At 45.8% G+C, this 24,486-nt stretch overlaps 1 protein-coding gene across 1 annotated transcript; it reads right to left on the reverse strand.

The window, feature by feature from the left end:
• Positions 1–49: 49 nt before the first annotated feature.
• Positions 50–24,417, reverse strand: E4F1 (E4F transcription factor 1). The gene is made up of 14 exons (XM_087729021.1): positions 24,261–24,417; positions 23,054–23,178; positions 22,669–22,765; positions 21,546–21,751; positions 21,253–21,373; positions 20,791–20,943; positions 18,099–18,265; positions 17,124–17,351; positions 16,802–16,907; positions 13,617–13,834; positions 12,901–13,099; positions 2,975–3,135; positions 2,270–2,332; positions 50–905 (listed from the first exon to the last, which is right to left on the reverse strand). The coding sequence occupies exons 1-14, from the start codon at positions 24,415–24,417 to the stop codon at positions 546–548; spliced, it is 2,361 nt and encodes a 786-aa protein (XP_087585147.1). The 3' UTR covers positions 50–545.
• Positions 24,418–24,486: the final 69 nt, after the last annotated feature.

Here is a 24,486-nt window from a genome sequence, read left to right on the forward strand (position 1 = left end):
CCTGTTGAATTACACTGACATTCCTGGGAGAGAAATAACCACGGACAGATTTGAAGCCATCAGTACTCTCCTTTAATTACATCAGAATACAGCAATGTAAAAAATTGTTTGTTTAAAAAAATATTTACAAGTTAAATCAATAGATAATTAAAACCTACATGGTTGCAAAAAATGTACAGTGTGGCCTTTCTGAATATTCTGGCAATGCAAATAAAAGCCACTGGGTTTCCTAAAATGATAAAACCCACATTCCTATGAAAGGTAAGCCGAGTTTCCTCCCACATCTGGAACCTCTCACTGCCACATCATTAAGGATCCCTGCACACAATATTTTTTTTCTTTTAAAGTGCTTTACTCAACAATTGCCTGGCTTCAACAGGCTGCCAACGTCCAAAGGTTCAGGCACGCTCCCTGACCAGAGCAGGTGGCCAAGAGGTCAGTGAACACGTCGTGACAAGCAGCACACGAACCGGCTCTGAGGGCGACTTGACATTATCTGGGACCCGGGTGCAGCCAGGATGCCACTCTTGCATCCCCCTGGCACCCTAGACAATCACAGTCTGGACTTCTAGGTCATCTTCTTCCTCGTGGGCTGTGATCACAAACTCCCCCGTGTGCTCCATTATTTCAATGTCTTCGGAGGCCACCATGGTCACGGTGGCTTCCTCCACCTCCCCGCCACCCTCTGTGGTCAGCACAGCCCCTTCCTCAATTGCTGAAGCCAGGGTCATGGCAACCTGCTCCGTCAGGCTCTCTGGAGTTGCTATGGCAATCGTGTCGGGGTCCAGGCCCTCTGCTGTCATGGTTGAATCGTCTGCCACCGTGACATTCTGGACAATTATCTGATGGCCAGAATTGGCTTGGTTTACTATCTGCTGAACCACCTTCATTATATGACTGTCCACCTGCACAGGGAGGGGGGGGGAAATAAGAGAATAACTTCATTGTACATTAATTGGCATGTATTAAGATGAAATTTCATTGCATACCGCTCTCAAAGGGTCACCACCTCCAATATACACTACATGAACATGACTGAAATAATAGAAAATTATGCATATATTATATGACACAGAAACAACAGTGTAGTTCAAATGTATACATGTACGTCTTGTCAGTTTACCAGATGTATGGCACATAGGAAACAAAGCTCTTACAGAATCTGGAAGTCCTACGAGAAATACTCCTCCCAGAGGGGAGCAACAGAAAAAGACCCTAAAGTGGGTGTGTGAGGTCCATAACTGCTTTGAGCTCTAAGCCTCCACAGTGCTTATAAGCAGTATCCTGAATAACAGGAAGCGAGCTTCCCATAATCTTCTCCTCACCATTCTCTGTAGGGACTTTCTATCTGAGGCACTGCTGCCATCAAACCAAACAGTGATGCAGCTTGTTAAAACGCTCTTAATCATGCCTCTGTAAAAAGTGGCCAGGACAGGAGGAAGATTCGCTCTCCTCATCCAACACAGGAAATGCAGACGCTGGTTTGCATGCTTCACTAAGGATGACGTGTGGAGAGACCAATCCAGATTGTTAGTTATCTGCAAGGTACATTTGTCTTTGCTTATCCGATGCATCAGGATCCAGGGCTTCGGAGCAGGGCTGCATCTTGCTACTTAGTGCAGTTTAATATCCTCACTGTGGAGGAAAACTGGTCCACGCACAACCTACGGCTCTAAGGCTGAACTCCTTGCAGTGCATTTCTGGTTCCCAGCGTATCAGCACTGCTCAATCAAAAGCCCCTCGTTCAACCCCAAAAGTGGAAAGTGGCCCCATACCTCAGTCCTAGCACCACATTCAAGTGAAATGTAGCTCATCAACAAAGGATTAGTTATTTCTGTCAGGGCAATTCTGAATTAGAGACAATCGGGTTTAATAGGTTTTCCTCACACTGAAGAAAAAACCAGAGATCTCTGAGCAAAAATAATTTCCTAGTCTCTAATGTTATTCATTCTCCCAGATGCTCCCACAAAATCAGAAATGCAGCAAATGAGATGCAATTCCATTTCTGAGAGCCAGGACAAATGAAGGATATCCAATCTGGGGATCAGAAATTTCAATCCTGAAACTTTGTTGTGTGTCTGCATTGTGTGAGATAGGATTGGAGGGCAGGGAGGGGACGGGTGATGATATTAGCCACTTCAGGAACAACCATTCACCTCCAAATCCATGACATGCTGTGCTTGCCTACGCAGATCCCATTACTTGGGGATTTAGCACTTGGGGGAAAGATTTGCTGCGATCATTAGAAAGCCTCCTTAGAGCAACCCACCTCGTGCCTGGTTCCTTCGATGATCTCAGCAGCTTCACTGGTTTCCAGGTCTTCACCAGCTGTCTTTAAGAAAGAACACACAGCAACAATTTAGCCATTCAAAGCAAACCTCAGGACACCTCGGCAGCCACAGCTCACATCCCTTATGCACTTCCTGGTTTTATCCAGAAGTGTCACCATAGTTCTTGGCCCACATTAGGTTCCAAGTGCTGGGATATTGCTGTATTTTTCAGAGTATAAGATGCACTCCCCCCTCCCTAAAAGTGGGTGAAAATTTCAGTGCATCTTATAGGCCAAATACGGGCCTGTTTTTGGCATCCCAAACCCTCTGCATCTCCCATTTTTGCCCTCCCTGGCCCCCAGAAGCACTCTGTTGTGCTCCACATGTCCCATTTTTGTCAAAAACAGGCTCGTTTTTGGGCTCAGGAGCCCTCCGTGCGTTGCATTTTCACCCTCGCTGGCCCCCAGAAACGCTCTGCAGGCCAAAAACGGACTCATTTTTGGTAAAAATCTAGATATGTGAAGCACTGCAGAGTGCTTCTGGAGGTGGGGAGGGCAAAAACAAAATGCACAGAGGCCAACACCCCCCCCCCCGTTTTCCACCTATAAATCTAGCTGCGTCTTATAATCAGGTGCATCTTATAGTCCGAAAAATACAGTAATTGCTTTCAAAGGGCTCTGCCTTCCCTGGGGAGATGTGCTTACCTCGATTATGTATTCCTGTGTCTCAGCCACCACTGAGGAAAACTCCACCAGGACTGTTGGGGGGTCTTCCGAAATGACCGTTGCAGCCAAACGGTCAGCCGACTGGCCATCCTCTGACACCACTGCTTCTTCAGCTTCTTTCAAGGCAAGCAGGCAGCCACCTGAGGAAGGTGAGGGAAAATACAGCTCAGCAGCAATTAAAAGAACAGCAGGAAGAATTTTCCCATTAAGAAGTTCGATGTCAAGATGCAGAAGAGCTGCTTACCTAAATAACTGGACCCTTAAGTCATGTGGTAAAGGAGAAGTCGAAGATACCATACACGTTTTATTGCACTGTGAGTTACACAGAGTTTTTAGGTCAATGCACATTCTTCCCTTATTAGAGAGATTACCAGGGAGGGCAGACAATTTTTATGTAGACTATCTCCTCCGGGACTGAAACCTGGCTACTACGCTTGCAGTAGCAAAATTCTCTGCAGCTGCAACGACCACAAGAAAATCCGAATGCAGGATTAAAGATGTGTCAGCTTCTGCTTTGCTGTCGCTTCAGCTGCCATGAAACGGGGAGGGAGGGCATGGTATTTGGGAGGGGTTACTCATTGTGCTGGAGGAAGGTTCTGGAGTTCACCGACTGGTCGGACTACGCATGCGTGGGTGTTTCCCGCCAGGACTAACGGCACCGACATTCCATCTTCGTGATGTCTTTTGAAGTTATCTCACACCTGACATTTGGAAGACTTATGATTGGACTGGGACTATGATGCCAAGGGGTGGGGAATGGGCTATTCTATATATCAATCGCTTTCGCGCCTAATTATTCAGACTTCGCTACGCTTTGCCTTTAATCATTCTTAATTAGTAAAAGTACACTTGATTTCCACACATGGAGTCTCGTGGTCTTTCTTTCCTAATTAATTAATGGAGAGGAGCTGACAGTTAGCGAAGTCTTATCAACACCCTACCAGGAGAATACAACCTTCCGTGGGGGGTGAAAACTACAAGAAGACGAAACAGAGAAAATGTCTTCGCAAGCCAGAGATGGAGAAATGGAAAAAGAACCCACTGATTTATTATTACCCGAGGAGTTGGCTCAGCTGGAAATAACGAGCCCTGCGAGCCCCCCCCCATTGGTCCTTGTCGGTGGGACAAAGAGAAGATACTGCGAACTGGGATGCGGCCGTTACCAGAAGGAAGCAAACGCCGTTTGAAGCGGGGGCCGAACGAAGACCCCAGGAAAGAGGTCAACCTGATTACTCGGAACAGAGGTACTCTGGGCAAAGATTTGGGGAGGGAGAAGAGGCCGAGAGGGGGTGGGAGCAAGAAAACCCATGGGCAGCTTCACCCCCCCCCAGCCAGGGGTGCTGCCAGGCCAGGGGCCCCACCCCCCAGAAGACGCAGAATGGCTAAAGTCCCCCCCTTAACTGTAAAGTATGATGGAAATCCTAAGAAGCTGGGGGTTTTCATCATGCAAGTTTATAACTACATGGAAATTTATGGGCCTGATTTTGAATCAGATGCCATGAGAGTGCGCATGATTTTGCTTGCTTTGGAAGATGAGGCCGCTGACTGGTGGTTAGGGTTACACCAAATCAATTCCCCCCTCCTGAGGAATTTTAATGCGTTTATGGAAGCGTTCAAGAGACAATTTGATGACCCCCTAACTGAGAAACGGGGCAAACTGAAATTTATGACCCTCACGCAGGGAGACAGGCCGGTGACCCAGTACATTCAGGAGTTTCAACACCTTTGTAATTATATGAGAGGATGGAGTGAGGAAGCCCTTTTGGATAAATTTGCTTTGGGCTAGGATGAAGATATTTATCAACAATGTGTTAATCGCCACCTTCCCAAACGCCTCACAATTTGGTTTGAAAATGCAGCTGACATTGAACTGGATTTAATTAGACTCCGATGTGCAAAGGAGGAGAGGGAGAAGCAAAGGGAGAAAGCAGCGAGATCTTCCCCCATACACCGCAAAACCCCTTTCGAAGTGAGAAGCGAAGGGAGGGGAGGCCCCTTGGGAAAAGCCAAACCGTTTACCTGCTTTCGTTGTGGGAAGGGAGGCCATCGCGAGCCAGAATGCCGCGCTAAGCTACCCACGACCGCCCCAACCCCTGCCAAGTGAGAGGGGAGACCCAGCAAGGCCCCAGACAAGAAGAAAAGGGAAGCCGCGTTCGCTGTGGATTCCACCCCCCCGCCCCCCCGCAATTCAGCCAGGCCCTAGAGGGAGAAGCTGACGTCTCCACCAGCTCCTCTGATGACTCCAATGACAACGCCTCGCCTCGCTGGGTGAGTTCAAATGCTAATCCCAATAGAGTTGAGAGTTCCGCCCAATGGGGGGTCAGAAAGCCTTCCCGCCCTCCTTGACTCAGGCTGTTCCCGCTCAATGATCAATCCTGCTATGGTGGAGAAACTGGGCCTCAAATTGAGGACTTTGAAAACCCCTATTGTTTTTTGCCAGATAGATGGGTCCATAGCAGGGTGGGGGGCGCCCAGGGGTTCAGTGGGCCCAAGGGAGGCCCACTGAACCCCTGGAGATGAAAATGGGCTCCCACACCGAACTAATCTCTTATTGTGGCTCCTGGGATGGACAGGCCACTCATTTTGGGCCTCCCTTGGCTTCGAAAATGGAACCCTCGCATAAATTGGAGGGAAGGTTGGTTACGCATTCGCACAAAAACACCTCCGGAAGGGGAGGGCGTTTCTTCAGAACCTGTTAGCTGCAGTTCCGATTTGGCCGCCAGAGGGCAGGAGAGGATTGAAGGAGAGGAAAAAATTCCAAAAGTGTATTGGGACCTGAGAGGAGTTTTTAGTGAGAAATCTTCAGATAAACTTCCGCCCCACAGGCCCACTGATTGCTCAATTGACATTTTACCCGGGGTGAAGCTCCCAAAGCCCCAAATATATTCCATGTCACCTAGGGAGATGGAAGAGATGAGAAAATTCATCGATAAAAATTTGAAACGGGGGTTCATTGAGCCTGCACGCCCTAAAGTCGCTGCTCCTGTGTTGTTCCGTGAAAAGAAAGATGGCTCCCTGAGACTGTGTGTTAATTTTAAAAATTTTAATGGGATCTCGGCCCAAAATCTCTACCCGCTGCCATTGATGAAGGACATGTTGGCCCAATTGGGAAAGGGCCGCATTTTCACTAAACTGGACCTCAGGGAAGCATACTATAGGGTTCGTATAAAGGAAGGAGATGAATGGAAAACTGCATTCAACTGCCCTCTTGGTTGCTTCCAGTTCCGAGTGATGCCTTTTGGCCTGCAGGGGGCACCTGCAGTTTTCATGCAATTACTTAATGAGATCTTGCATGACCACCTTTACAAAGGCGTTATCGTATATTTAGACGATATCCTTATCTATACTCACACATATGACGAACACGTCGCTCTAGTGCGCACTGTTTTGAAAAAACTCAGGGCCGCTGAACTTTATGCCAAATTGTCCAAGTGTGAATTTCACCAGGCTAAGATTGACTACCTAGGGTATCGCATCTCTCCCACCGGCATTGAGATGGACCCTGGAAAAGTGAAGGCGGTCACTGAGTGGGAAGCGCCCCGTACTCGCAGACACTTGCAAAAATTTTTGGGTTTTGCTAACTTCTACCGTCAGTTCATTCCTTCTTTTGCCAAAATTGCGCTTCCTATCACAAATTTGCTGAAGTCCAAAGGTGGGCCTAAACCTAAGCCTAGCAAGCCACTGGATTGGACCATGGAATGCCAAGCTGCTTTCGAAAAACTGAAATGCCTTTTTGCTGCGGAACCGGTCCTGAAGCATCCCGACATGGACAAACCTTTCGTCGTCCAAGCTGATGCCAGTGACATCGCCGTTGGGGCCGTCTTGCTGCAAGCCAACGACCAAGGTAACTTACAACCTTGCGCTTACACCTCCCGCAAGCTCACGGACACTGAAAGACATTGGGCCGTTTGGGAGAAGGAGGCGTTTGCAGTGCGATGGGCCCTAACCACATGGAGCCATTTTCTGGAGGGCGCTACACACCCTTTTGAGGTGTGGACTAACCACAAGAATTTGGAGGCTTTGAGGACCCCGCGCCGTCTATCCCCTAAACAGATGCGGTGGGCCCAACATTTCAACCGTTTCAATTTCACACTCAAGTACATCCCTGGAGGGAAAAATTTCATGGCAGACGCTTTGTCCAGACTCCCTCAATACAACTGCTCTAAACTGAGCATTGTTCAGCCTGTTGTTCCCACTTCCAGCCTGGCGGCTCCGGTGGTCACTCGCCAGCAAGCACGCTCGAAAGTGGAGGTGCCTCAAGATTTTCTCTCTGACCTCAAACGCGCCCTTCCCCAGGATGACTGGTTCCAGAAGCATCTGGATGAGTGCACGATGAGGGACGATTTACCGTGGATCGGAGCCAAGCTTTATGTCCCCGCCTCTCTTCGTCTCGTCGTCCTCCAACGAGCTCACGATTCCAAATTGGCGGGTCACTTTGGTTTCGTCAAGACTTTACATCTAGTGAAGAGACAATTCTGGTGGCCCTCTTTGAAAAAAGACATTGAACTGTATGTTGCCAGTTGCCCGGTTTGTGCTGTCGCTAAAAGGCCACCTGGAAAACCACAAGGGCTGCTCCAGTCTGTGGCACGGCCTGTTGCCCCTTGGAAGGAAATTTCGATGGACTTCATTGTCGAGTTTCCCGAGAGCCAAGGGCACACAGTCATTTGGGTCGTTACGGATTTATTTTCGAAACAAGTTCATTTTATACCTTGCCTCAAAATTCCTTCTGCTAAGGCTCTCGCTAAACTCTTCATTTCCCACGTTTACCGTTTGCATGGAGTGCCTGATCGCATTATTTCTGATAGAGGTGTCCAATTCACCTCAACTTTCTGGAAGGAATTTCTTAAGCGCATTGGCTCCGCCCAGGGCCTTAGCTCCGCCCACCATCCTCAGACCAATGGGGCCTGTGAGAGGACCAATTCTGTTTTGGAACAATATTTACGTTGTTTCATCAATTATCAGCAGGATGATTGGGTTGACTTGCTACCGCACGCTGAGGTGGCCTACAACAATTCTGTTCATACCAGCACTGGTTTTACTCCTTTCCGGGTTGTTTTTGGTCAGAACTTTGTTCCTATTCCTGAGTTGCCTCGTGACCCTCCGCAAGTTTCTTCCGTTGCTGACTGGAGTGAGCGTCTGAGCCATGTTTGGCCTTTAACTCTTGCTACTTTGGATGCTGCACATCACGCTCATAAGAAACAAGCGGATAAGAAGCGTACGAAACCTTATCAGTACAGGGAGGGTGACCTGGTCTATTTGTCCACAAAGTTCCTTCAGACCACACAAAAATCCAAAAAATTGGGACTTTAGTATGTTGGTCCTTTCCCCATCATCAAGATCATCAATCCTGTCTCCGTTCGTTTGCAGCTGCCTAAGCATCTCAACCGTGTTCATCCCGTGTTCCACGTTAACCTCATTAAGCCTGTTCGTGTTTCAACTTTACGTCCGCCTGATGATCCTCCACCTGCTCCCTTGTTAATTGATGGTGAATGACACTTTGAAGTTCGTGAAATACTGGACTCCTGCAGGCGTCGTAATCGCGTTCAATACTTAGTGGCTTGGAAACATTTTCCCCCCTCTCATACGGAATGGGTTGACAAGTCCCATGTCTACTTCAGAAGTTTTATGCTGCTTATCCTGACAAACCTTAATTTTCTTTTCCACCACCACCACCCCCCTCTCTGTTCTGTTTTTTGTTGTTTGTCTGCTTGTTTGTGCTTTCTCATTTTCCAGGCCTGATCGCCTTTTTCCGGGGGACGGCCGGATGTCAGCTTCTGCTTTGCTGTTGCTTCAGCTGCCATGAAACGGGGAGGGAGGGCATGGTATTTGGGAGGGGTTACTCATTGTGCTGGAGAAGGTTCTGGAGTTCACCGACTGGTCGGACTACGCATGCGTGGGTGTTTCCCGCCAGGACTAACGGCACCGACATTCCATCTTCGTGATGCCTTCTGAAGTTATCTCACACCTGACATTTGGAAGACTTATGATTGGACTGGGACCATGATGCCAAGGGGTGGGGAATGGGCTATTCTATATATCAATCGCTTTCGCGCCTAATTATTCAGACTTCGCTACGCTTTGCCTTTAATCATTCTTAATTAGTAAAAGTACACTTGATTTCCACACATGGAGTCTCGTGGTCTTTCTTTCCTAATTAATTAATGGAGAGGAGCTGACAAGATGTTTACTGCATCAATTTCTTCTAGATATCTCTAACAATTTTTAGAGAATCTATATTTACACACATACTTACCCTCTCCCCTATCATGTAACCACTGGTAAGAGCCATACTGTTTGATACCATGTATTTTATCATTATGGACATTATTACTTATTATTATGATTAGTAATAGTAATATCTTTTAACACTTGTAAACAGTGATAATTTTGTCTATTGCTGGTCTGTCACGGTAATCATTTATTATTATTATTCAATTGTATCACAGCGGCCAGTTATTTCGCCGGATTTGGCATTGGTTACTAGTCGGGCCCCACCCAGGGGCCTAGGACGTTGTAACGTATTTTCGTAATATGCGTGCAGATCCAAGCAGTGCGGCTTTTTGCATTTGACTGATGGTGATTTTGTAAATTTTTAACTGTTTTTCTTCTTCAACTGTTTGCTTCACTTGTAATAATCCTCTGCCACCTGATTTTCGGGGAGGTAGTCTATCAGTATCACCACGTGGATGTAAACTGTAGTGCACTGTCATTAGTTTCCTGGTTTTTCGGTCCAAAAGGTCCAAATCAGCTTGTGTCCAGTTAACTATGCCAGCTGTGTATCTTATAACTGGTATTGCCCAGGTATTTATGGCCTTGATTGTATTTCCACCATTCAATTTAGATTTTCAAAATTTCCCTAACTCTGTTGGTGTACTCTCGCCTGACAATAGTTTTTACTTCTCCATGCTTGATGTTATCCAACTGCAGAATGCCTAAGTATTTGTAGGCTTCATTTTCGTTGCATTTAATTAGTTGTGGCCATTGGCCATTTCAATTCCCTCACATGCAGTGATTTTGCCTCTTTTTATGGATACAGTGGTGCATTTTTCCATGCCAAACTGCATTGAAATATCGGTGCTGAATACTCGGACTGTATTTGTCAATGATTGGATTTCTATTTCTGACTTTCCATAGAGTATCATCCATATATAGTAAATGCGAAATTTTTTCAGCTTCTTTGGCTGTTTGGTAGCCTAATTTCATTTTTTTAAAGATTACTGATAGTGGGATCATTGCGATGATGAAGAGAAGAGGTGAAAGTGAATCACCCTGGAAAATTCCTCGCTTGATATTAACCATTCCGTAGATCTCATTCCCTACTGCCAACTCAGTTCTCCATTGTTTCATCGCATTTTCAGTAAAGGATGTAATATTTTTGCTAATGCCAGTTGTTTCTAAGCATTTTATGATCCAACTATGTGGCAGTGAGTCAAATGCCTTTTTGTAATCAATCCAGACCATATTCAAGTTCGTTTTTCTGTTCTTACAATTTTCTAATATCATTTTATCAATTAGGAGCTGATCTTTTGTGCCTCTGCTCCTTCTTTTGTTGCCTTTTTGCTCTACTGGCAAGATGTTGTGTTTCCAAATAATCCATCATGTTATCTGAAATAATGCCTGTGAGTAATTTGAAGGTTGTTGGCAAGCATGTTAATGGTCTGTCGTTTTCAGGTGTTGTTCCTTTAGTTGCATCTTTCTGAATCAAGTATGTTTTTCCGGTTGTCAACCATTCATCAATTTGGCCCTTTTGTAAAATTTCATTCAGTTGCCTGGCCAATATTGCATGTAAACTGGTCAGATATTTGAGCCAGAAACCATGTAATTGGTCCTCTCCAGGTGATGTCCAATTCTTTACCATTTTTACTCGATTTTTGACCATCTCAGTTGTTATTTCTAATACTTGCATTTGTTTGTTGCCAATGCTTTTCTCAAAGTCATGTATCCACTTTGCTTCCTTATTGTAGTCCTTTGCATTTTCCCACAATGCTTTCCAGAATTCAACTGTGGCCTGCTTTTCTGGTTTTCACTTTTGGTGTCACCATTCACATTAAGACTTTGATAAAAACGCCGTTGGTCTGATTGAAATTGCTGATTTTGTTTATATTGGATGATTCGTGCCTCATATCTTTCAATTTTTCTAGCTGTTGCTGTTATCCACTGTTTTACAATCTCTACAGCTTCATTGAAGTTTCTTGTATCCAATCTATATCTTCTGATTAGCCGATCTATGGTTTTGTTGTTTTTAAGCCGTTGCTCATGCATGTTCTTTAAGTTGCTAGCATCTGCCCTTAATTTTTTGACTTTTTGTTCTAATCGGATTTTCCACTTTGGCTTTGATGCTTTTTCTGTTGTGTGACTAGGTACTTTGATTTTAATGCCTAGTTCATTAGTAACTATTACAGCTGCGCTGTACATTAACTGGTTTGTTTCCAAGATGGATCCCGATTCAATTGTTGAAAACACTGCATTAACCATTTTCATGATAGGGGCCAAAATTTTCTTAGGCACAGTTTTTAGTGATGGTAAACGTTGCCTTTCCTCATTAAGCAGAAAGTGCTCCATGATCTTATCCTTCAATTCTTTTTATTTTTGAGTTAGTTCATCAGTTGGTTCAGTGATAACTGGTTCTAGTGGTGGCGGTGTTATTTCCTCCCCGAGAGCTTCTTCTGGGAGTTCTACTATAATGTCTTTAGTTGTGTCTTGAATATCAGTTATTTCCGCTTGTGATATTGTTTTTTTGGTTTTGCAATTTGCCTGAATTTCCTCTAGTTCAACTTCACTAAACACTTTATTCCGTATAATAAATCGCCTTTGATCTGCTAGTCGTTGTTCACTAACATTTGAATCTGGATATTGTTCTTTCCATAATTCATACATTCGCTTTAAATAACCTCTTTTTTCTGGCTCGGAGTTGTAGTAACAGGCCATTATGGCACGGTTTTCATCTGCACTATATTTTTGTCGTTTTGTTGGCTGGTTCACTTGTAGCCCACTTGTTGACGGATGTCCAGAGACCCCAACATCCATCGCGGCCCTTGTTAACCTACGCGACGACCGATGCGGTATAAAATTTTTATTCATTTCTTTCACCATATTGTATGGGTTGGCGGGGTTTTTTAATGGGGCCAGTTGCCAACCTGACCCCAATCCTCCTCCTTTCTCATCCAGGCTTGGGACCGGCAACGGCGGAGTTGTTGTTGTTGTTATTATTATTATTTTATCAGGACCTTTAAGTCATTCAATATAGTCCTTGATTTACAATCACAACGTCCAAAATTTCCAAAAATAAGCAAGACATTTAAGCGAGTTGTGTCCTGTTTTACGACCTTTTCTGCCACAGTTGTTAAGCAACCACTGCAGTGAAGGGAATCATGCGGTTTTTAAGTGAGCCTGGCTTCTCCTGTTGTTTGAAGCCAGCTGGGCAGATTAGAAATGGCGATTCCTGGCCCCAACACCTGCCAATTGTTAAGTACCCATATTCTGTTCACATGACCATGGGGAGGCTGCAGCAGTCATTAACCTGAAATAGATCACTTTTTTCAGTGCTTTTGCAACTTCAAACGGCCATTAAATGGACGCTTGTAAGTCGAGGACTATGTGTACCAAGGCATATGACATTTAGGGCATTGCTATATATATGCAAACTAACCTTTTTCTCATCCTAAATGTTTCATTGCGCATTAACCTAAGTGTTACGGCTCTAGATTTTTCCATATCTTAAAAGCCAATTTACTTTCCCCTGGAACTAATAAAGCTTCAAATGCTTCATAGCAGCAGCTCTGTAGCACTTGAAAGAGATCAGGGGGACTGAAGGGGAAGTGCAATGAACCCAGCTACTCTGCTGGAAGCCAAGAGACAGGTAGGAGCACACACCTGTCTTGGGGACAAACTATCCTTCGTCTCACCTTTGGTCCTCAGGTGCCGATTGAGGGTGCCGTGCTCTGCAAATCCACGGCCGCACTTGTAACATTTGAATGGCTTCTCTCCCGTGTGGTGACGGATGTGGCGCACCAAAGAACCCTTTTCCCGAAAGCCTTGGTTGCAGAACTGGCAGACAAACGGCTTTTCGTCCAGGTGCGTTCGGAAATGAACCTGCTGTGCATTCTGTGGGAAAGAGGACCAGGGGAATCAGCCTGAAATTCCAGAACTGATGGTTTTCAGAAATTGATTTTTTGATGGTTTTCCAAATTGATATACTCCCTCCCAAATCCCTACAAAATAAAAATGCAATTCAGTTTTAGGACAGAAACTTCCTATCTTTCAGGAGCAAGTGCAAATAATTTTGCTAAAAAAGTTATTGCCAAGCACCATTTGGGTTTTGATGGATGGATGGATATAAGAGTAGATAGATATATCTAGAAAACCCAAAGCATCATGAAATGGCCATAATTTACTTTATTGAGTGGGGACAGGCGTGGGTCAGACTACAGGAGTACAGTCAAAAAGTCACAATTTTCATGAGATTTCTGCCTTCTGTTTTCTGATAGAAATCAATTGATCAGGGCTATGATATCAATACTAAGACAGACTAATATCTAAGGTTAACAGGTTCAGCAACAGTTAAGGCCCAAGCCCACAAAGTCTTAGAAAGCAGGAATCTCCACAGGTACTAAGCTCCTACCTTGGTCTTGTACCTCTTCCCACATTTGGGGCAAGGATACGGACGCTCGTCAGAATGCACTCGCCTGTGCCCCTTCACATGTGCAATAGTCTTGTACAGCTTGCCACACTCCCCACAACGGAACCGCCGTTCGTTCACATGCACTTCCTGATGCTTTTTCAGCAAGTAACCTTTGGTGAATTCTTTGCCACACTCATCACATGTAAAAGATTTGTAGTCTGGGAGGGAAGAAATGAAAGGAGATAGTACACAAATAAAATAGATACAAAATTGCAGGACTGTTATCCACTTTAAAGATGAGTTTCTATGGGCATGCCCACAAGGGCCTGGCCAAGCACACATGACTGCACTACCCCACAAACCAAGAAACAGGAGTGTCTATAGAGATTCTCAGTCATCCAGGTCTTGGTTGTCCCAAAGGTGCTTTTGCAAAAGGCAACTGGATTTTTTTGAAGATGTTTCACTTTTCATCCAAGAAGCTTCTTCAGTTCTGATTGAATGGTGAAGAATGGAATGATTTATATTCCTTGCAGTCATCTGGTTATTAGGAGTGTTTCTGAGAGTCGTTGAGGCCATCAGAAAGAATGCTAATGACCTGATGGCTGCAAGGACTACAATTCCTTCCATTCTCCACCATTCAGTCAGAACTGAAGAAGCTTCTTGGATGAGAAGCGAAAGATTGTCAAGGAAAAACAAAGGAAGTCCAGATACCTTTGGGACAAGACAAAGAAACAGTTATCTGATGGTGGCTGATTGCTCTAAACATGTGGAACAGCCAATTAAGGGCCATGTAGGTTAAATGCTAAAGACGAGGAAAGAAACACTTCGGTCTTGTAAGGCAAGTGACAGCAATAGCCCTGTGGAAGGAAGCAGGGCAGGGCAAGAAGGAATTCCTCCACATCTAATTTTAAGGTCTGGATTAATCTTGAGAATACTGCACAAATATTGCTGCCCAGCGATGAATCATTTTCATTTCATTTCATTTTTCATTTTATTAGGATTTATAGGCCGCCCTTTTCCCTGAGGGGACTCAGGGCGGCTTACAATCATAGGGAAGGGGGTGAAATGCAAAAACAAACAATATGTGAACAAAATAAAATGATAAAAACACAACTTGCATTCAACACTCAACACTCGGGCGGGGTGAATTTATAAACCTATCCCCAGGCCTGTTGGGATAGCCAGGTCTTAAGGGCTGTGCGGAAGGTCTGGACGGTGGTGAGGGTGCGTATCTCGACGGGGAGGTCGTTCCACAGGGTCGGAGCTGCAACAGAAAAGGCTCTCCTCCGTGTAGTCGCCAGTCGGCATTGACTGGCGGATGGAATTCGGAGGAGGCCCAGTCTGTGCGATCTAATCGGTCGGAGGGAGGTAATCGGCAGAAGGCGGTCTCTCAAGTATCACTGCTTAGCCCAAGCAGAGAACTACATATTTAGCTCAAACATAAACACGGTACCTGGCTGTGCAGCAACTAGATTTAATTTTTTTTTGAACCAATAGAAGCTAGCAAAACTGCATCTGGATGACAGATATCTGGATACTAAAGCAGGGATCTTAGAACTCATCTGGACAATTTAGTACACAAAGGGCAAAAGCCATAAATAGGGATTTCAACAGGAACAAACAAAGTCCCGAAACTTGATAGGAAGCTTCAAGGACTTCAAGGACACCAAAAAGAAAAAAGCTCTAGGATCTTGGTGGATCATAAGCTAAACATGAACTTACGAAGTGATATAGCCACAAACAAAGAGAGTATGATTGGCTGAATCAACAGAAAGACAGCATCATGATCAAAAGAACTTATTCCTCTTTATTCTGCATTGGTTAGACCCCCATTTAGAATACAGCACAGGAAGTCCTTGACTTATATCCATCATTGAGTGTGTAATTACAGTCATAAGTCATGCCAGTCATTAAACAAGTCTCCATGTGACAACACCCAATTTTGACCTTTGCAGTGTTGGTTAAGCAAATCTATTTGCAAGGAGTATAATGCCAATTTCCAGCAAAAAACATCATAAATTTTGGTCATATAAGTGTGTGAATGCAGATGAGCTGCCAACCACCCAAAATGCAGTCATATGACCACAGAGCACACCTGCCCCCCACCAGCTGATGGAATTTTGAATTTGGGGAATGTTGTAACTTTGTTTACCGAGCACCTGGTTCTAAGTCAAGGACTATCTGTATACCCAGTTTTGAGTTCCACATTTTAGGAAGGAAATTAATAAAAAAGCGTATCTAGAAGACAGCAAGCAAAGATGGTAAAGAGGCCAAAGAGAAAAAAAACCCATTTGGGGGGGGGGGGGAGTGACCGGAAGCACTGCGTATAGTTAGCCTCGAGCAAACAAACTGCAGGGGCTCATAACTGTCTTCAAATATGTGAAGAGCTGACAGGAAGAAACTAGAGCTGAATTGTTCAGCTGTTTCAGAAGACAGGATAAGAAAATAGATCTCAGTTGGACATCATGGAAGTTTACCAGATGAGCTGGTCTGCAGATTCCCTTCTCTGGAGGCATTTAAAGAGAATCTCAGGACCATCCATCAGGAACGCTGCCCTATGAAAACTATGAAACGATACAAAACTGTGAAACGATGTAAACATCAGTACTGGAACTGCAATACAGGTAGTCCTCAACTTACAACCAGAAACAACCCCCAAATTTCAGACTCTGAGACAGGTGTTAAGCGAGGTTTACCCCAGGTGTTAAGGGAATCACTGCAGTTGTTAAGTTTTCACATGATTGTCAAGTGAATCTGGCTTTAACTTTGCTTGTTACAAGGGGTGGTCATATGACTCGGGGACTGCAACCATCATAAACATGAGTCAGTTGCCAAGCAATCCAAATTTTGATCCCATGAACATGGGGGTACGGCAATGGTCGCAAGTGTGAAAACCGGCCACAAGTCAGATTTTTCAGTGCCAATACAACTCTGAACAGTCACTAAACGAACGGGGGTGAGTCGACGATTGCCTGTACTGCCTAAAGCAGGGGTGTCAAACTCAACGCCCAGGGGCTGGATCCGGGGCTGAAATCGCGTTTGACACCCCTGGCCTAAAAGTGTCTTAACATCAACTTCAGCTTTTACAGAAAAAAGGATGCTGTCTTTAGGGAACCCAAGGAAGGACTTCGCCTGCAGGACCCCGGAGGAGGAGGAGGAGGAGGCCTAGAAGGATGCCATTTTACCTAGATGTCCACTGATATGGAGGTCGAGATTACTCTGCTCCCTGAAGGTTTCACTGCAATAAGGGCATGCGTGTCGCTTACATTCATGGGTCGCTTCAGGATCTGGCTATGAAACAAAAGGGAGCCCAGCATAAATTACTTGCGCATTTGACCGAGAGAAGTCTTGAATCAACATTGTGCGGAGATTGCAAGAGACAGTTAAAGCAAACTTAAAGAGTCCTGTTCTTATACGCAGCTGTACCACAACACAGCACAGATGATGGAAGACACGTTTGGCAGCAAGCCAAGCAGGCTGCACTTCAAGTAATAAGGATGAACTTACAGCTTCTATGTGCTCAATTTCCACATACTGCTCCTCACACAATTTGTCAGATGTTTCCACCTCTTTGTTCTTTAAATCTTCAGCAGCTCCAGCAATGCCGTTTTCATCGGATTTGGCGTTCTCCTCTATGGAAACTCGCTCGATCACAATTCCAGAATTCCTCATGGCTTCTCGTAGCAAGTTCTCATTATCCTCCTGCTCAGGGGATAGCTCCTCAAGATTGGACGACTGAAGAAAATAAGGGTACAGCAACAAGGACTGCTAAGGTCAGCTTGAACCTCTAAGGAAGAACCATCCTTAACTCCATTTGCTGAGAAAGGTATTGTTTACTAGAGGTCAAGTGAAATGCCATAATGCAAAGCCAGATCTGAAATTCGTATGCAAAAAACCCCAAGTTTAACTTTCCCTCCCTTACGTGCCTCCTGGTGCTGCCCCCCCCCCATGTCCAAGCAAATTCAATCTTTTTAGAACCATAGCTCCACGTGTGGGTTGGCATGCAGCTGCGTTCTCTTCCCAGCTGGTTGACTTTGGAGCAGCATCTCAGAGAGATGCAGTGAATGTTTTGTTTCTCTCCAACCCTCCCCCTTTCCATTCAGTCCCACTAGAATTCATGGCAGTCATTAGCACCAAATGGTAGCAAAGCACAAGTGTGAGGTGACAGCCAGCAGCTAACCAGGAAGAAAAAGCTTTTTCCTTTAACCTAGAATCCCACAAGTTGCCCAAAGCCGTTCTTTCCAATCAACACTTCTCATAATTTTGACTTCAGGAACTTTTCGAAAGGTTCTCCCCCTTCCTAACTTACGTCTGGAGCGCTGGGAGTTTTGTTTGTCTTACGTTTGAAATGCACTGCAGATTCTTCCCAAGAGGAACCTTGAGCAGTGAGTCATTATTATGGCCTTTCTGGCTTACTGGCCAGGGCAGGACCCATCCCTTCTCCTGGGGTTACAAGATAATTCAAACACAGATTGCACTAACCTCTTGTCCTAATGCCTTGGTTTCCGAGACGGGGAGCTCCTGCATCTGGACATGGACTTCATGGAGGACGTTCCCTTTTGCATCCGTCACCAGGTGGATTACAGGGGAGGTCTCCACAGAGGGAGCTGCCAGAGAGGGGATGGCTTCACTGCTGGAGTTGCTGGCCCCTTCAAGAAAAGCAGCATACACTTAAGAGAGCCACCAGTGGCTGGACTCAAGGGACTCTGGATAACTTGGGCTACTGCCCTGCCAGAGGCAGACAAGGCTACCCCTGAGCCTTCAGAGGATGCTTTCCCATGGACTTTATGGGACACCAGTGCTGTTCTCTGGTGGACCAGAGGTTAATGCTTGTCTAAGGCCTCATCACAAGTTCATGGCAGAATCCTGACCACAGTGCAGGACTCTACCTGAACTATGTCAAGGTAAACCCAAGAGATCCCCCCCGTCCCCAGGAGCCGGGACCCTGCACAAAGCCTGGCTGTCAGATCCAGATATCTGCCATTCTTCAGAGGAAGGGGGGAGGAATTATAACTGGCTACATAAACATGCTATTTTCTATGTATCTTCTGTCTTGCATTGCATTCTTGCATAATCTATCACCTGATTTATAACCTGTTGCCGGACACCAGCACTGCCCGCTTATATCTCACCTCAGGGAATGTAGGGGGATAGAGGGGGGGGGGGCAGGCACGTGGACAACAGAGCCAGAAAATGGCCCTGAGAAAGCTCTCTTATCTCTTTCTCAGAGCAGCCGGTACAATAACATCTTCACACCTGCACCAGATAGTTGGGAGGGGTCTCTTAATTTCCTTATTCTTACTTGTATGGCCTGAAGGACCTGAGAGCCTGTTTTGCAACTGCCTTACTATTACCCCCTTTCAATAAAAGGTTCCTTTTGAAATGCTAAGTTTCAAGAGTCTTTACTTTCTTGAATAAGGCGGAAAGACTGGGCCTTACACTGGCTGAGCATGGAAGATTTGGTGTATGGTACAGTGTGCTAGGCTGACGAGGGTTAATTTTGGGCCGTGTCTCTTCATGATTCCTTGTTGTATGACTAACCTGTCTGTGCACCAATTTGAATAACTGGATACTGAATTAGTAGATAGCAATAGCAGTTAGACTTATATACCGCTTCATAGGGCTTTCAGCCCTCTCTAAGCTTTTTACAGAGTTAGCATATTGCCCCCACAGTCTGGGTCCTCATTTCACCCACCTCGGAAGGATGGAAGGCTGAGTCAACCTTGTGCCGGTGAGATTAGAACCGCTGAACTGCAGATAACAGTCAGCTGAAGTGGCCTGCAGTACTGCACCCTAACCACTGCGCCACCTTGGCTCCTAGATGTTCTATACTTGCACAACATGCAGAAATCAAACTTTCTGGGTTCACACAGCACATTAACATAAATAGCCCAGTACACAATTCACTAGTGGCTAGATGCATAAAGATCCATCCTTGCTGAATATGCTCTGCATGATCCAGGGCTTATTTCTGTTCTGTCACCAGCACCAATCAAAATCCTTCAGCTTTTTTTGTGTGTGCTATTTATTGCCTCACTAATCCAGAAGGATCTCTTCATCTGAAGCCCTGGCAACATGCTTCCTGAACCTAAAGCCCGCTTCCATAAATGGCATGATTAGCACGGCCAGTTCTTTCAGCATCCCATTGTGGAAACTGGCAGAAAACAGAGCCTCCAAGTCCATTTCTGGCACAGAGACTGATGGCTCTCGGTAGGCAAGACCCAGAAGATTTATTTCCGAATACATGCTCAACCCAAATGGATCCATTTCATCTGTGACCTACCCTGTGTTGTCTCTTCCCACCAATAGCCAGGATTCACTTCATTTGAGTAGATCAGGGGTGTCAAATTCCATTCCATTTGAGGGCTGCATCAGGGTTGTGTTTCACCTTGGGGGACGTAGCCGAGGTGGGCATGGCCAGGTCGATGTCACTTGTGTCGGGGGTGCCTCAGGGGGCCCAGGTGGGGCTGGGGGGGGGATCCACTGTCTCCAGTGGAGGAAGGTGAAACCAGGAAGAGCGCCAAACCCTTGTCCTCCAGAGGAGCCTCGCCATCCGTCTCAGGCCATGCAGAGGACCCCTGGACGGAGGCGCAGGCTGTCCACTGTCCTAGGCAATGGAGGGCAAGCAAGTTTGTTAGCACTCTGCCAACGAAAATGGAGCTTGGGAGGGCCAAATGTACCCCTCCCAAGCTGTTTTCCACTGCAACACCCTCCTGCACCCTCTGCCAGCGAAAAAGGTTGCCACCAAGTTGTAGATCAGTGCCCAGTCAGCCTGGGCAGGGCCAAGGCACCACAGGTTGGTCCTTTGCTATTTTCAGGGTGGCTTCATGGGCCAGATTTAAGCACCTCGCAGTTTGACACCCTGGTAGATGTCCAAGTCGTAATTCCCTAGCTCCTCCTTTCATTCTGAATACCATAACATGCCTTTTCTATCAGGCATTATACTAATCAGGCAGTTTTCCTTTTGTGAATTAATGTTTCCTCATTTAGTGACAATCCTCTGAATTATGGCATAAAAGATTCATGTAAACTATTATTGCATAAATCTTCTGTGCCCATCCTCCCCTCATGCCAAATTGTATCAATTCTATTTCGTTCCCCCAAAGGCAAGGCAGACACACCCTGCAAGCCATATGGATACGAGCAGGGGAGGCCCTGAGTTTTTTTCACTGACCTGAGGCTACATCCTCTTTGCTAACAACTATTTCTTTATTCATATTGAAGCGGATTTTCTCAGTGCATGGCGTCAAGGATTTCAAATGTCGAGTCAAGGCTCCTGATTCCCGGAAGCTTTTCCCACATTTCTTGCACTTGTAAGGACGCTCATCTAGAGAAACCAAAGGAAAGTTACTTTGTAGAAGAGCGTGGCTCCACTGTCTCGAGGTGAAGTTTCTGCTGCCAACCTTTCAGAAAAGGAGAGATTGGCTGTGAGGTCTATATATAGCTTTTTAACAGCAGGAAGCATGGAGAACAAGGTAATGCTTAAGCATTAGGAATTAATCCTGGAATCCTTTTATGCAAATCTCCAAACACCATTTAACCCCCAATGTCTTCCCCTGTGCTCTTCTTCATCCTACTTTTGAAAATTGCTTAATAACGGAGTCACTACATACAGTCGACCAAGTCTGCTCTTCACCTGTGTGACGGCGATGGTGTCGGATCAGCGAGCCCTTGGTCCTGAATGATGTCCCGCATAACTTACACTCGTAGTCCTTCCTGCTGCTGTGAGTGATCATGTGAGCCTTGAGAATGCTGGCCTGGAACCAAAGGATACAAAAGTTTGTGGTGCTGCCAGGCACGGGGCTAGTTTTAAGCATGTGACACTTCAAACTATAACGCTTCCTTACTCAGAGGCCAGAACTGTTGTGTCTCAATAGCATCATCTTATTTATCATTTATCCAATAGTATCATCAGCATTGCTAACATACCGTCTTAAATGTCTTGTGGCACAATTCACAGACGTAGCGACCTTCCTTATTAACCAGCAGTTTAACTTTGATAAGTTCCAGAGAAGCACCTTCCCCTGGGCCTCCTGGATTATTCTGAGTAATTCCACCATCTTCATCGCTGTTGCCGTTGGGGCTTTCAAAGGCATGATCTTCACCTACAACCACCTCCTTGATTTGCCCACTACCTGCAAAGAGGCCCAAACCCAGTTAGATTCTTTAGAGAAGATCATGTTCCATAATCTAATATTGGTACTTTTTGGGTGGCCATATTGGACACACACCCATGATGGAGTGGTTTCTGGCATTAGATTCAGACTGAAGCAAGTCGCTCTGTAGGCCTTGGCAGAACAGGAAGGGCTCTGCCAGTAAAGAAAGCATTTCCATGCAATGTTCAACAAATAACTTTCTGTAAATCTACCAATACATTTCATCTCATCCAGCAATCAGACATTATTCTGTAGTCTCAAAAGTATTTTGTCTATTCGAGATTTCTAGACAAAAACCACTTGCACTTCAATGCTCAAATTTTAGCAGGAGGAAAGGACCTGGGTAATTCCTACCCATTCATTCCACTTTAGTCATACACCGGTCTAAGAATGTTCTGTCACGCCTTTTCTAAATTAAAAAGCTTTATTTATCTTTATTTTTCTTCAAGGGAAAAATAATCATTTTGTTTTCTCTCTCATTGGTTTTCTCCAGTTCCCAATAACCTTAGATCAACATAGATTTATAGAACTTTAAGACAGTACTTATCTTAATAATTCATAGCATGACATTTTTTTTCACTGCACTTTGTGCGAAGAGCATGTTTTTATGTAACCTTCAGAGGCCCTGACCTTTGATGGCTACATTTATTCAAAATAATGGAAAAGTACCAAGTCACACAAATTGTACCATACCATTTATCTTTTAATCCATTACCGATAGCACTGACAGCAGCACCATTTCAAGAGGATTCCTTCCTAATACTTGGAGATGCCAGGAACTAAAGCTGGGATCTTCTGCATGAAAAGCACTCTCTTACTCCGTTATACTCCTCCCCCTTAAACTCTTGCACTAGGCTTACTGATTGCCTAAAATAACTTTAAGCTGGTGGACCTACCTACAATTTCAGGTACATTGCCGATTTCTTCTGTTATTGGAGCTGCTTCAACAACTATATGAGCTACAGTTATAGGTGCTTCAACTGACGAAATCACCTGATGGAACAAATGGAGCTTTAATATGAGAATACCTCTTGTAGTAGGGATGTTCCAAAATATTTTTTAATGGAATTTACAAACTTGGAAGTTCTAAAACAGCATCTCCCATAATGCCTTATGCTAATATTCCTTCTACAGATGAGGTGATGCATTTTGCAACCATGACCCAACTGAACCTACAAAAAGCTCCAATTTATCCAGCTTGCCACCACCACCCCTCCCCTAGTCCTTAGCGAGATCAAATGTCTGGCAAGCAGAGCTAAGATGCTGCCTTGAGAAACTTGCCGGGGTTGCTGCTGCAGTTGCATCCTGAGGTCTCTGGCAAAGCTTCTGCAACTTGTGCTGCACAAATTCTTCCAAAGAAGTGAACTCGGATTGGCAGCGACCACATTTGTGCCTGTCATCTTCATCTAGAAGGCAAGAAAGCAAGGACCCTGTCACACTTTTTTAAGACGGCGTAAAAAGGAGATTCCCAAATAACCAACCACAGCAACTGTACTCCCGCCAACATTAGTATTTGCAGGCTTGAGATAATAAAACAGTAGAAGCAGTTTAAACAATTGCCAGTCATTCCAAAGCAAAACATGGAGTTAGTACCCCTAAAAGAGCATCTTTTTAACACTAGGGCAAGAACAGTGATCAAGATCCTGCCTAAACCATCAGAAAACCTGGCACAGGCACAGCTACTGCCAGGCTGGGATTCAGTCTCCACAAAACAGAAACAGTATACTGTGTTTTCCCCAAAATAAGACATGGACATGGTCTTATTTTCTTTTGACCCCCGAAATAAGCACTTGCCCTTATTTTCAGGGAGGTCTTATTATTTTTCAGGTGCAGGAGGCAGTGAGCGTGGTCGTCTCATGGCTGCTGCTGTGTTATTTTAGCACATAAGCTCAAAAGCCGAGTCTCTCGGGAGCGGCATACAAATGCAATAAACATAACAAACATAACACAAAAGCGATTGGGCTTATTATCCGGGGAGATCTTACTTTCAGGGAAACAGGGTAGCTCTCCTGCCAGAGCAGGGGGTTGGACTAGATGACCTCCAAGATCCCTTCCAACTGTTATTGGTACCTTCCTGGCACCTGCACCTGGGGGTCCCTACCTTCCCTGGAAACTCTCCTCTCGCGGCTACCCCACCCCAGAGAAGAGCCGTCGCCCCCTATTCCCAGGGAGGGGCCCATGCTTGCCCCTCCCTCCTTCCGTCCACAAAATACCCCTGCGAGGTAGGTCGCCGCAGAGAGCGCCCAGCAACTCTCCCATCTCGGCAGACCGACATTCGCCGCCCAGAAGGTTCAGGATAGAGACGGAGTGAGCTGGGCTTCGTTCCGGCCCCGCCCGGACTCGTGACGTGGACGGGAGTCGCCTCGACGGCGTCTTTCGGCCCTCCGAAGGCAGTCTCGTACCCGCGGCGAAAATGAGGCGCCGCTTCTCCCGGAAGGCCCTGAAACGGGGCGGGGCCCCCCCCCCGCCCTCCTCCGGACGGCAGTACCTTCTTCCTCGAAAGGCGTTGGGAGACTGAGGAAGGCGGCGGCGGGGGGAGACTGAGGGAGGCCGCCCGCCGCCGCCTCAGCAGCGCCCTCGCGTCCCCGTAGCCCAGCTGCCGTAAGCCCCGCCGGCCCAGCGCCCGTTGCCATCGCGGCTTCCATGTCGCAAGGCGCCGCAACCACCAAGATGGCGCCTTTACGGCCGTGTCGTCATAACAACGGGCCGGCGCC

Source organism: Thamnophis sirtalis, unplaced genomic scaffold, assembly GCF_051295495.1.
Source record: "Thamnophis sirtalis isolate CommonGarterSnake01/CBP01778 unplaced genomic scaffold, rThaSir2_p1.2 scaffold_14, whole genome shotgun sequence".
Classification (NCBI taxonomy): Eukaryota; Metazoa; Chordata; class Lepidosauria; order Squamata; family Natricidae; genus Thamnophis; species Thamnophis sirtalis.